Source organism: Podarcis vaucheri, assembly GCF_965113315.1.
Source record: "Podarcis vaucheri genome assembly, chromosome: 15".
Classification (NCBI taxonomy): domain Eukaryota; kingdom Metazoa; phylum Chordata; class Lepidosauria; order Squamata; family Lacertidae; genus Podarcis; species Podarcis vaucheri.
The window spans coordinates 4,945,556-4,958,887 of NC_138753.1; the positions used below are offsets into that span (position 1 = coordinate 4,945,556).

At 45.1% G+C, this 13,332-nt stretch overlaps 1 protein-coding gene across 2 annotated transcripts in view; it reads left to right on the forward strand.

Moving 5' to 3' along the window:
• Positions 1–13,332, forward strand: part of CLTC (clathrin heavy chain) — a 72,485-nt gene that overhangs the window by 19,845 nt on the left and 39,308 nt on the right. For both annotated transcript variants that reach the window (XM_082201651.1, XM_082201652.1), the window contains exons 2-4: positions 5,709–5,916; positions 10,643–10,911; positions 12,807–12,968. In XM_082201651.1, coding sequence (XP_082057777.1) covers positions 5,709–5,916; positions 10,643–10,911; positions 12,807–12,968 — 639 coding nt within the window. The remainder of the gene's footprint in view (positions 1–5,708; positions 5,917–10,642; positions 10,912–12,806; positions 12,969–13,332) is intronic.

Here is a 13,332-nt window from a genome sequence, read left to right on the forward strand (position 1 = left end):
CTTTACCATAGGGTAGTTACCTAGGCAGAAATTGAGATATGAATGCTAGGTGCTCTGGCACCTTAAACCTAGGTTATGGGTGCAACCAGAATACATAGCTGAAAATGAACGAACTGCAGCTAAAATGTGTTCATTTTTCACATGGTCTAGTCCTAGTCCACCCCCTAATATTCTTAAGAGGGTCTTGTCTCTTCAGTCTTCAGAGAGTAGCTGGAAGTGGGGAGGCAGAAAAAGGTCCTCCTGCAGTTTTAATCTGAAATCTTAGGTGCAGTACTGCACCCAGAGTTCAGAAACTGTTCACGCTAATGAAATTCCCTGTCGCAAAATGCACCTAGAACAATGGGAGTTTCAAACGCTGTACCTAGGTGGCCTTAGCGCAGGTGTGTGGAACCTTTGGCCCATCAGAAGTTGCTGGGCTGCAGCTCCCATCATTCCTGGCCACTGGCCATGCTTGTGAGGGCTGATAGGAGTAGAAGTTCAGCAGCATCTGGAGGACCAAGAGTTCCCCATTCCTGCCTTCAGGGGACTGAGGCCAAGAGTATGGCTTCCCATCTAAGAACATAAGAGCCTGCTGGATCAAGCCAAAAGCACTTCTCACCCCGGTCTCACAGTGGTCAGATAGGTGCCCTAATGAGAAGTGCACCAGCTTGTGTTTCCCAGCAGCTGGCATTGAGTGGTACCACATCTGTATTATGGGGATAATACTAATTTACTTTCCAGGGCTCTTGAAGCATTTTTAATTCTTTGGATCCTTGTGTGTACTATACAAATGTTAAGTATATATGCATCCTCTCTAGAACTCCTGAGGTAGAGAGGGCAGAGAGTGACTTGCTCAGGTTACCCGTGAGCTTCCCAGCTGGTTAAACAGGGATTTGACTCAGTCCCTCCGTTATAAGACATAACAGTGCGGCTCAAACATGTTGCTTTTGAAAACGAAGCGTAGTTGTGTGTGACACACACACAGCCTCCTTAAATTTCCCTGTAACACACTGCAGAAGTGAAAATCAAGTTGAAACAGGAAAATGCGGTTTGCTTAGTAATTGCTGCTTAAATGGCTTTGCTTGAGCTCTGCCCATCCCTTGTGCAATGTTGTTAGTGTTAACTTGGTCTCTTCAGCTTGGAGTAGTGGTTAGAGTGCTGGACCAGGACTTGGGAAACCAGGGTTCAAATCCCCACTCAGCCATAGAACTGAGTGAATGGCCATGGGCCAATCACTCCCTCTCAACTAATGTACCTCAGAGAATTGTTGTGAGGATTAAATGAGGAGGAGAACCATGTATGCCACTTTGAGCTCCTTGGAGATAAAGTTGGGGTATAAATGCATTCCTACTTTCAGGGGACCATTTCTACATGGACTTACCTGTTGGAGAAGCAGTCCATGTTAGAGGGTGTGTGTTTATGTTAGGTTACACGTTCATTATATGCAGTGGGAAAACTTGTTCTTATTGTCTGGGAGTGGCCACCAAGACCATATAACACTGCTCCTGAAAGATCTTCATTGGCTCCCAGTACGTTTCCGAGCACAATTCAAAGTCTTGGTGCTGACCTTTAAAGCCCTAAACGGCCTTGGTCCTGTATACCTGAAGGAGCATCTCCACCCCCATCGTCCAGCCTGGACACTGAGGTCCAGCACCCAGAGCCTTCTGGCAGTTCCCTCGCTGTGAGAAGTGAGGTTACAGGGAACCAGGCAGAGGGCCTTCTCGGTAGTGGCGCCTGCCCTGTGGAACGCCCTCCCAGCAGATGTCAAGGCAATAAGCAACTATTTTACTTTTAAAAGATAACTGAAGGCAGCCCTGTTTAGTGAAGTTTTTAATGTTTGATGCTGTATTGTTTTTAACATTTGGTTGGAAGCTGCCCAGAGTGGCTGGGGTATAAAAATTATTATCATTATTATTATTATTATTATCATCCAGAGTTTAAGGGTGGCATTCAACTAAGTTTTGCCCATTGAAATTAATGCATGCGACCAAGAGTCAGTGTGGCATAGTGGATAGAGTGTTGGATTAGGACCTGGGAGCCCGGGGTTCAAATCACTGCTCCGCCATAAAACTCACCGGGTGACCTAGGGCCAGTCACAGCCTCTCAGCCTAACCCATATCTCAGAGTTGTGAGAAGATAATGGGGAGGAAGAGAACGATGTATGCCCACTTAAGCTCCTCGAAGGAAAGGTGAGATAAATGCAATAAGTAATATGCAAGTTAGTTCCATTGATTTTAGTGGGTCTGCTCCCAAGTACAACTTAACACCACCCAAAGCCTTTGAGCTTAGTTCCAGTTGTTGCAGAGGTGATTTAATTACGTTTGAATAACATTGTGTCAGTACTGCCACTTTTTACACCCTGGAGCAGAAGGCCTTTTGGGACTCGCCATTTACTTTCCTAGGTACCTTGGGCTCTCAACACTCTGCAAGCAGGACCAGCAATTATGTTTCCTATCCTGGTTTTGTTCCACAGCAACCATGCTTCACTGAATGATTGTGCCCCACCCCCCAGTTCCAAAACCATGCAGGAGAAACATTTACCCTCAGGAATGAAAAACTAGGAAGGAAGCTTCTGTAGAACTTTATTTTGCAGTCTTGCTGGCCTTGAACTACATCACAGTTATTGGGCTTCAAGACCTTAAAAAAAAAAAAAAAATCCTACAGTTCAGTGCTGACCTTGAAACTCGTTCACGTGCATAATGCTCTGTTTCTCTATCTAATTGGAGACCCTGCATTCTTTGTAGATGGGACCTGGGCAAATAAAAAGCAACAAACTAATTGGCCAGGGTGGTTGCCCAGCTTGCATTAGGCACATGAGGCTTCTGTTGAGCAATCCTTTTTAGCTCTCCCTGCAAATCCCACTTGTCAGTTGCTGGTGCAACACACTAGTGCAAACATCAAGGCCAAATGCATCCCTCAAAGAATCGGTTAGTACCCGCTGAAGAAGAGGCCTTAGTGTCGTAACCCCTGCAGCATTTCCTCTGGCTGTTCAAGTGTTGCTGCAATGCCCACTTCTGTCTCCAGCCTTCCCTTAAAACCCTTCCATGTTGGCCTAGCTTTCTAGGCACTAATTTGCATGCTTTGTTCATGCCTTTGGAGAAAAACTGGCTTGCTGTCATCTTAAGACCTTGGGACCTGGCAGCTGTTTTCATGAGCTGAATAGAAATGGCTATTTGGTCGTATTCTGGTGTGTGGAAGTGGAGCACTATGGTCTAGACCAGGCATAGGCAGATGTTTTGGACTACAGTTCCCATCATCCCTGACCACTGGTCCTGTTAGCTGAGGATCATGGGAGTTGTAGGCCAAAACATCTGGAGGGACGAAGGTTGCCTATGCCTATTCTAGACCAGCCTTCTCCCAACCTGGTGCCTTCCTAATGCTATTGGTTTCCAACAACTCCCATCAGCCCCAGCCAAAATGGCCCATAGTCAGGGAGGATGAGAGTTTGAAGCTCAAAACATCTGGGCAGCACTAGGGCTTTCTAGGAAACTGTTTTAGATGCCGTTGCACTATAAAACCCTCTTCATCTTTGTGTTCATTGGAGGTTGCTCCTGACCAGGTGTGCACTGGATTACAGCTTTACCTGCACAGTACATAAGGGATGCAATTTGAACTGGGGAATGTGCCCTGGAGCACAGCAAAGCCTCTTTTGTGGCTGTGTATTTAGAAGGGGAGATAGGATTATTTTATTTTTAGTGTTGCTTATTAAATTTGTATCCAGCCCTACCTCCAAAGGGGCCATGGGCAGATTAGATTTATATTCTGCCTAGTGATGTGGGCTTTCTGGGAATCCCCCCCCTCCATCCCCAGTGTCCTAGATATGGGGTGTGTTTGACATTCAGTACAACAAACATCAAAGTTCTTTTGGTATTGGTTAAATGCTATATTCAGCACTTTACCTGGAAATTGTTTTTATTGGAATACTTGTTAGGAGATTACAGTAGCATATAACCTTACATTGTACAGATCTTAAATAGATGAAGAAATGGTTAATTGATGGTTTTTAGCATGTCTGAAGAGCTGTGTGCATTAATGTGCTTCCTAGGGAAAGTTTATGGTGCAACTTGGGTTCTAGATCTGACTAATATTATGTCTTTTCCCATTGCTCAACTTTCTAACAGTGCATTTTCTGAAAAACAAACTGAGGAATTTTGTTACTTACCAGTTTTATAACCCACTTTTCACCAGAAGGTCCCAGGGCAAGGTACATACATTTCGAAATAACAAATTTAAAAGTAAGATTTTATCTCCAGGTTCCCTAGGCCTGTTCAGATATTCTTTACAAGGTCAGGTTAGCCAACATGGTGCCCTCCAAATGCTTCCGCTTATAACTCCCATCAGCCCCTATCAGTGGGGGGTCACTCGTCAGGGGGAATTATTACTATTATCACTGATTAATTGATTGCCTTCTATGTAACCGCCTTAGGGTGATGCACATTAAAAACACAAATAAGCAGCAGATACATTAAAACTAAAACAAAACAAAATAGACTCTCATGGCAAAGACCCTTTTATCCAGCTGGGAAAAGCCTGCTGGAACATCTGTTTCTGGAAAGTGCAACACTGGGCACCTTGGACCTTGAAAGGAATGCTATTCTGCATAACAGGAGCAGACAGTCTAAGAGTTACTACATAGTGGGCTTCTGAGATTTTTGGAACTTACAGGAGACTACAGGTAACTTGCATCTTCCATGGGGATTAGGTACTTGGCTGTCAGATGCTATAAGCAAATTTGTGAAAAACCCAGGAACTCCCTGGAACTGCCCCCTCCAAAAATGGAGAGCTGCTTGTCCAGCTTCAGGACAAGTTCTCCTTCTGCCTTTACAAAGCCAGGCAAGCACATGGTGCTGGTGGAAAATAAATGGAGAGTGGGTTTCCTGTGCTATTTGTTTGTTTGTTTGTTTGTTTGTTTGTTTATTCCCACCTGCGCAAAGCTGTAATCACAGAAGTTAAAGGTGCTTAAGTTTCGAGTTACATGTACAGAAATCTACTGGGTGCATAAGCAATAAGGTGGTCTCTTGTAGCTTGGTCTTCAGCTGCAAAATAGGGACTTAATATGTTTGTATCTCTGAGCTGTAATAGGGACTTATATGTTAGTACCAACACAGCTGAATTTGCAGATGGCAGCCAGTGAAATCCTGCAAGCAGGGGGTTTGTTATATGCTGGTGGTAGTCAGCCCCTGCAAGCGACCTGGTATCTTCATTCTGGGGGTGATGCAAATTGTGGTCCAGCATCTTGCAGGTACCATACTGGCTACCCCTACAGTAGCTTGTGCTTGTTTTGACCAAAACTCCTTTTGATATAAACTGGTGTACAGTGTAGTAAGCAAAAGAGTTAAGGAGTGGTACCCATGACTTTAACTTAAATTGTGAGTTCCATTGATGGCTTTAGGTTTTATAGTGTTGAGGCATTTCTGTGCCTGCATACTGGGACGGGTGGCAATTGCATTAACAATGGAAGGCTGTCTGAAAGAGCCCTACATATTGCTATGGACTATTCATTGCCATAGGTGGCTTTGTGGTACATTCCATAAACGTCTGAAGTTCTCGCCAACATCTGAAGGGAATACAGGATGGAGCTCTTAGTGGCTCCCTGTAATGGGCCAAATGGAAGTGCTTGGAATCTAATCCCAGAGCATTATAAACCCTATTGAGTTTTTATGAGATGTTGGCTATTGTAAAGGGACTATGAATAATTGAATGAACTCTCTTGTGTGTTTGCCTTCCAGCTCCAGAACCTGGGCATTAACCCGGCCAACATTGGTTTCAGCACTCTGACCATGGAGTCTGACAAGTTCATCTGCATACGAGAGAAAGTTGGAGAGCAGGCCCAGGTGGTCATCATTGACATGAATGACCCCAGCAATCCCATTCGCCGGCCGATTTCAGCTGACAGTGCAATCATGAATCCCGCCAGCAAGGTCATTGCCCTGAAAGGTACAGGAAATCTTTCTCAATGTATTTCTGGATTGGAGTTGGGCTTTTTAGAAACGTGTTTTAAGTTTCAAAATGTGTACTGATTTTTGTTGCCCTTACTATTTTGTCATTACTACATTTTCTATTCTTACAACTATGAGAAGCTGTGGGTTACCAAACATATACAGTATTTATTGAAAACCAGCAAGGTTGATGAGCTAGTGAAATCCTTGATGGCTTTTCCCAATATAAGGCTGGTTTGTGGTATGGCTTCCATCGAAAGCTCTGTTTAAACTAAAAGAGCCTTGTTACTAAGCCCCCAAAGTTTCTAGCCAGTAAAAAAGGAAAAAAATAGTTGCATGCTTCTTAGTTTACTTACAGGGCTTTTTTGCTTTTTAACAAAAGTAGGGCTCCCAGAACAACTTAGAGAGATAAGTAATAGAACAGCCCTGGAACTCGTTTATGATTTAAACAAGAGTGGCTAACCCGTGGGTTGTACCCAGCTCCCTGAAAGATTTTTGTTTGATTCATGAACCCCCCAGTTTGTCATTAAAAAAAGAGGGTTTAAATTACTGCCACTTCTGCGGTTCCCCTGTTAAGCTGCCATTGTTCCAAAAGGGTTTCAAGTCCCCCTTAAACTTTTTTTTAAAAACGCTGAGTTGAATAATGAACTTATAAGATTTAAAATAGTGTGGAAGAGCTAGTGGGTAGTCTTTTGGAAGGCAGCCTTGAGAGATGCATTTCTCACCACACCTTTGATCGCACCTAATTGGAGGTATGGCTTCCAGAAGGTTGACCATGGGTCAGTGTTGGGGAAAGGGGCTTCACTTACTCTGCAGCTAGACTAGACACTGGGAAGGTTAACAAAGGGAGGAACAGAGAGCTCTCTGCCGTTTGCTCCAGCCTGCTCATTCTCCTGGAAAGGAATTTCATGTGCTCGCCTGTCTGGAATTCCTGATCTCTCATGGTGCCTATGCTAGTGGTTATGTGGAAAACTGGCGTGATCGGTGCTTGTGTTCATTTCCAGAGCACTGTAAGTCCAAAGTTTTGAAGAGAGCTTACAATAATTAGCAACTGGGAAATAAGAGAGAAGAGAATAGCATAGTTAAACTGCATCCCACCTCATTATCGGTGGTGATTACCCCTGTGATTTCATCCTGGATCCAGTTGTTACCATCAGTGACCTGCAAATGTGAGCTCCTGGAGAGGAGCTCACAGCTGATTTGTGCTTCCTTGGCCCATTTGCTCTTGTGATGCCCAAATCTAAGCCAAAGTTTGGCTTAGTGTGTTTTTCAAACCAGGAGTCATTGTCACTTTTTATTTTTTAAAGAAAACCTTGCTATCATTTAAAAAAACAAACCAGAGTAAGAATATTAGCAATGTCATAATTGGCAAAGGGACCCCATTTGTTCTCTTAAGCAAGTTAATAAGGAACATAGGAAGCTACCTTCTGTCAAGTCAGACCATTGCTCTGTCTAGGTCCGTATTCTCAGTGCTGACTTACTGCCAGTTTTCCAAGGTTTCAGGCAGGGAGCCTTTTCCAGCCCAGCTGTAGTTGCTGGGGATAAAGCCTGGGACCTTCTGCATGCAAAGCTGATGATCTCCCACTCAGCTGTGGTCCTTCACCTCCTCCTCCTAACGGGGTGCACCAATTTCCTTGCCCTTTTTCCACGTTCCATCTCTCCTGAGGCATAGTTTTCAAAGACAGGGCAAAACAATGTTATAGTATCCTCCTTGTTACACTGGTAAATATAACTTACCTAGGTTTACAAGTCCCAACTTTGTGCCAGATGCAAACTGCCTAGTCACCTTTGCTCAAAACGGTCAAAGTTCTTTTTAATTTTATTTTTAAAAAGCACTGCTCATCTGCCCTCCCCAAAAGACAGCATATTGCCTCATTTCTTTTATTTGCTGGAGAAACGTAAGCTCTCAACTGTCTCATTACAATAGCTTCCTCTTTTTTTCTTCTGATGGCTTTAATGTTGTATCACTATTTTTGTCACACTTTCTAATGCTTTCTTGTGTGTGCAGATGGTGAGTTACCTCCGTTTCAGATTGTATTTGTGTTTGTCCTGTTTTATGAAAAGAGAATGCAGAAGGCTTACCAGCTTAAAGGCTTAACGGGGGCACATCTCTGAATAATTAAGGTGGAGGAGTAGACAAGGACCTATATATTCTGTCTGCTGTGGAGTCTTGTTCTCAAAGCTCCTCTTTCTTATTTTGAAAAAAACCAAAACAAAATCCTATTCCCGAAATGCTTGTACCTGCAGTATCTTTACTTGGAGCTGTAGAGATGCACTTGCTTGGAAGCAGTAAACTTGGATACGCATAAAGCTTTTTATAAACAGGACTGAGACTCTTACAATTCCATATCTGGCTGTATTACTTTTTGCTTTTCATGTGCTCCATGTGGGGCGAAACTGAAGCCGTAGCCTGGCTGTCCAATTGATGTTATCTTGGATTACCAACCCCAACCTCTAAATCCAAGTTTGCATAGTGAAAGGAATACTGACTGAACTAGTCCTGGTTCTGTCCCCTCACCCATCCTTGCCACTTTTTTCCCCTACCCCGAGGAAACAAGCCTAACCTGTTGTCTTGAAGACTAACCATCAACCCAAGCCCAGCTCAGAGCAGATGGGTGACCCTTGGCGGATGGTTGACTCATATCCTTCAGCCCCGAAACGTAGTTCTTTAATGGCTTTGAAAGTCTGGCCTGCATAGCTTCTGTGTTTTTGTGTTCCTCTGGATTGTGTAAGAAAACCACAACCTTAGGAAGGAAATACACACACCGTTCTCCCCTAGCTGTTTAAATGGAATAACCCCCCCCCCCATGTCTTTGCTTCTAATGACACCCATGAATCTTTTCTGCCTGGCGCAATTCTAGTTCTCAGAGCGGGAGGTGCAGAGTTGTCATGGCTGGGCTGGGAGATAATGCTTCACTAGCTTCTCCCCTCTGCTTCCCAACCTTGGTCAACGTCTTGATAGTAAGCTGTACTCCTGGCAGTGGTTAGTACCCAAAGGAAAAATGTATTGGCTTCCTTCCACAGTGTCCCACAGGCCTCTTTCATTGGCCCTTTCTAGAGCTTCCTCTGTGGTTCTTTGCCTGCTCTCCTCCCCTTTCCTGTCACATTAGGGACATAGGAAGCTGTCTTCTACCAAGGCAGCCCATTGGTCAGTTTTTTGTCTAACACTAACTGGCAGTGGCTCTCCAGGGTTTCAGGCAGGAGTCTCTCCCGACCCTACCTAGAGATGCCAAGGATTGAACCTGGGACCTTTGACATGCAATGTGGGTGTTCTGTCCCTAAGCTGTTGGACATTTTCAACAGCACTAGTCTGAGAGCCACATGTATGGAAGCTATTCCATGGTATACTGCTTATTTTATTTATCACAGTACAAAAGTATTTATATGCCACCTGTTTCAAGCCATCTCAAAACTTGGTCCAGGTCCATATGATACAACCAGTGTGGCTGGGGAAGCCCAGCCACTTGGGCGGAGTATAAATAATAAAATTATTAATAACCAGTAAAACCACTTGCTGTAAATAACTGCAACTGATAACTCAAAGGGCACAGTTAAGAACCAATATTAAAACACCAGAAAGGCTTGGTTGCCCAGGTATGTCAAGTGTGCCAGAAGCATCATGGGCACTGGGTGCTTTCCAGAGCTCTTAGGGGAGGCAATTCTATAGGAAAGGTGCCACCACAGAGAAGGCCCTTCCCCCTTGGTTTCCACTACCTGAGGTTGCAGGTAAGCGTGTTGCTGGGAACTGAAGGCATTGCTGCTTCATTCCCATCCGCCCCAAGGAGCTCAGGGCAGTGTCCATGTGGTAGTTCCCAGTGTTGCCCTCCCAACAGCCTTGCGAGGAGGGTGTGGGAAAGACCACGCAGAGAGCTTGGTGGCCCAAGCCGCCCTCCTCCAGATTACCAGCACTTAAGTCAGCTGTGCCGCACTGATTCCTTACTCGTGGTAAGAATGCCGGAGGTGGTGGCATGATCCAGCGTTGACATGTGAACATTCACACCCCCCTTTTCCACTCCTCCTGAGACTTGAAGCACCCCCTCTGCCAAAGCCTGCCTGGTTGTCATTGTGTGAGCTCATCTTCTCCCACCCACCCCTGTGTGTAGTGCACGTATCTTCCCCCATACCCAAATAATCTGCAGTACACAACAGTAAAGAAACTTTGTTAAGCGTTTTGGTTCGATCAAAACCAAACTTGCAGCTGACCTAACAAAGTGTCCGCTTTGTGACTGCCTATTCACGTGGAAAACCTGTCTTGTGTTCCTCCTGTACTTGTCCTCGATGCGGACATAAATGTGTGTGTAGCACTGCCCGTTGTATGCCGTGGTGTACTTTTATCTCTCAAGTGAGAAGTCTCTTTTTAAAATCCGCCTCTTGGGTTAAGGATGAGTTTAACCTAGCATGAGAATCAAAACATCTCGACTTCGGTATGAACGAGATTCATGTTTGCAATACCCGGCTGTGAAGCCATAACCAATTCATTCAACAATTGGTTCTATAATAATAACTTGTGTGTAAGAGTAGTAGATGTGGCTTTAAAAATGTTGGTGTCTGTTTTTTATTTTAAAAAGCAGCAGCCCACTGAGAATTATTATTTTTCACAACTAAATGCAGTGCATGAAACTTCCTGAGGGGTCAGGTGGTGTGTGCAGACGTTTTAAGCCCTCACCTTGGCCCTCCAGCTCTGCTTCTGCTTCAGCTAATTTCCCTGTAAATTGTGTCCCTAGCTGGGAAGACCCTCCAGATCTTTAATATTGAAATGAAAAGCAAAATGAAAGCTCACACCATGACGGACGACGTCACCTTTTGGAAGTGGATTTCTCTGAACACGGTTGCGCTGGTCACCGACAGCGCTGTGTACCACTGGAGCATGGAAGGGGAGTCTCAGCCGGTCAAGATGTTCGATCGCCATTCTAGCCTCGCCGGCTGCCAGATCATCAACTACCGTACGGATGCGAAGCAGAAATGGTTGCTTTTGACTGGTATATCTGCACAGGTAATGCATCGGTATAAGTGGACGTATGTGTATCCAAATATGTGGAAATTGTGGCTTTAGCTAGAATCTGTGCTAAAGTGCATGGGCAGAGTGGTTCCCGCCCTCTAGGGAACATCAGAAGAGTCCTGTTGGATCAGGACAAATGCCCATCTAGTCCTGTGCTCTGTTCTCACAGTGGCCATCCAGATGTTCATGGGAAGCCCGCAGGTACAACCTGAGCGCAACAGCAGCACTCTCCCTACCTGCGATACCCAACAGCTGGTATTCAGAGGCATATTGCCTCAACCACAGGTTGCTACCCTCTCCATTTTACTAATGGGCAAGCACACGACCTTTGAATTTTTTTGTGGCTAAATGGGGAATCTGTGTGTCTGCATTCTGTGGAGAGCTGGCACCCTTTCCTTCCACCCCCAATGCATACCACGTTGATATTCTGGTCATTGTCCCAGCATAAAGTCACAGTATTTAATCTACCCTGATGAAATAGTGTGACTAGATGCCACTCTGCAAAGGCGTCTTGATAAAATGTGACAAAATCCAGACCACAAGCCTGAACCTGACCAGGGCCAATGAGATGGGGGAGTATTCCTAATGGCCGTAGCATACTGCATTCTCATTAAAAATAACCTTGGTGTTTCTGGGTTTTGTTTTTTGTAAGCTATTGTCCCTTTCAGTGGTGCCTGTAGAGTTTGTTAAATAGAAACTTGTTATAATGCAGTTCAGCTGAAGTCTGTTATCCTGTGGCTAAAACAATACTTCAGCTTTTCCTGGGCAAATTCCTGCCTCCATAGCCTGGTGAAAAGGAGGCTGTGGGTGACAGTGACTTGTAGGAGTGTAATGAAGGGGGTGGGAGATTCATCACTGCTGCTCAAGTATTGGGCTTGCCAGGCCTCCCCTTTTGGCCTGCTGTTTTGACCAGGCCCACCTGCTCTGCGTCTGACTTTATATGTCAGGTGTAAGGCAGGTAAAGATGCCACAGGGCTAAAAGGGGGCGCGTAGGCACTGTTGTACTGATAGATGACACCTACCAAATCTCTTGCACAGTGCTCTGCAAACCCCAGCAATCAGCAAAGGACAGTCTTTTTATCTTCAAATTGTGTGTGCAGAAATTGGTCACCTGGTGTCAGGTAATTGACAGGTTGGCACTCCACCCACCTGCCAAATATTGCCAGTGGGAGGTGGAGGAAATCAGGGGCCAGCCCTCCAGCCAGATCCAGTTCCTCATCCCCACGCTACAGGAGGAAACTAGAGGAGCCAAATGCAAGTTTCCGTTTTGTTTAAATACATGTTCCTTTTCTACCAAAGCAACCTGGGCAATTTGCAGTTTAGAATAATGGCTTGGGTCGAAAGCATTTTACAAAAAGAGTAAAGGGGGGGGGAGCACATCTAGGTCCTGGATACCAGCTCTTCTCATACTGTTGAGTAGTGGGCAGATAGAGTGATCACTGCAGGAAACAGTTCTTCAGAGAAAAGGGTTTAACTGCAGTTCATTCCATTCAGACCAATGACCTCACTTTCTCCTCTCAAGCTGGTCAGGTGGAGTGAGAGTTCTGTGAAGTCGCCAGTGGGCAACCTGAAGCCCTCCTGATGTTGCTGGCCTGCAACTCTGTCACCCCTGACATTTGGCCTGGATGTTGCAAGTGTAACAGAATCCAAGGGACTACCACTTCTCCTGCTGTAGATTATGCCGTTAACCAAACTTTTAAACCAGACTTTCTGCCCCTCTACAAATGCACAAGTCAAAAAACTTCCTGTGTCTGTATAGACTATGCCTAGGCTTGCATAAATATGCGTAGCTGGCGTGTTAAGCAAGTTAATTAGGGTTTATGGTTATCATAATATTACAGAGTTGAATGTTCATGTGTGTTCTCTTCTCTTTTCTTTTTTTAATAAAGCAAAACCGTGTAGTAGGAGCCATGCAGCTTTATTCCGTAGATAGGAAAGTGTCACAGCCCATTGAGGGTCACGCGGCCAGCTTTGCGCAGTTCAAGATGGAAGGCAATGCGGAAGAATCCACCCTCTTCTGTTTTGCAGTGAGAGGACAAGCAGGAGGCAAGGTAAAAGGGAAGGGACACAAATACAGGGTTCTGGGTATGGCGTGTAATGAGCCTAATTGGCAGATATGAGAAAAAGGGAAGCAATAGTGGAACAGTGGGGAGCCTCAGGCCTTGAGGCTGTGGCCCTCCAGACTTCCCTATCTGGCCCTCAGGTCTCTTCCTAGGGCTCATGCTCAGTCCAGCCCTGAACCAATCTTGATTGTATTTCCCTGGCTGAAATGTGTCTTTCAACTGTGATGATGCCTCTTGCTTCCTTGGGGGGAGGGGGTACTGTAGAAACCTCTTGACATTTGCACAATTGGGGTGCAGCTACCGTGCATAGTTGCATTTCTTTCCATTCCCACTTTTGCCTGAAAAATGTTCC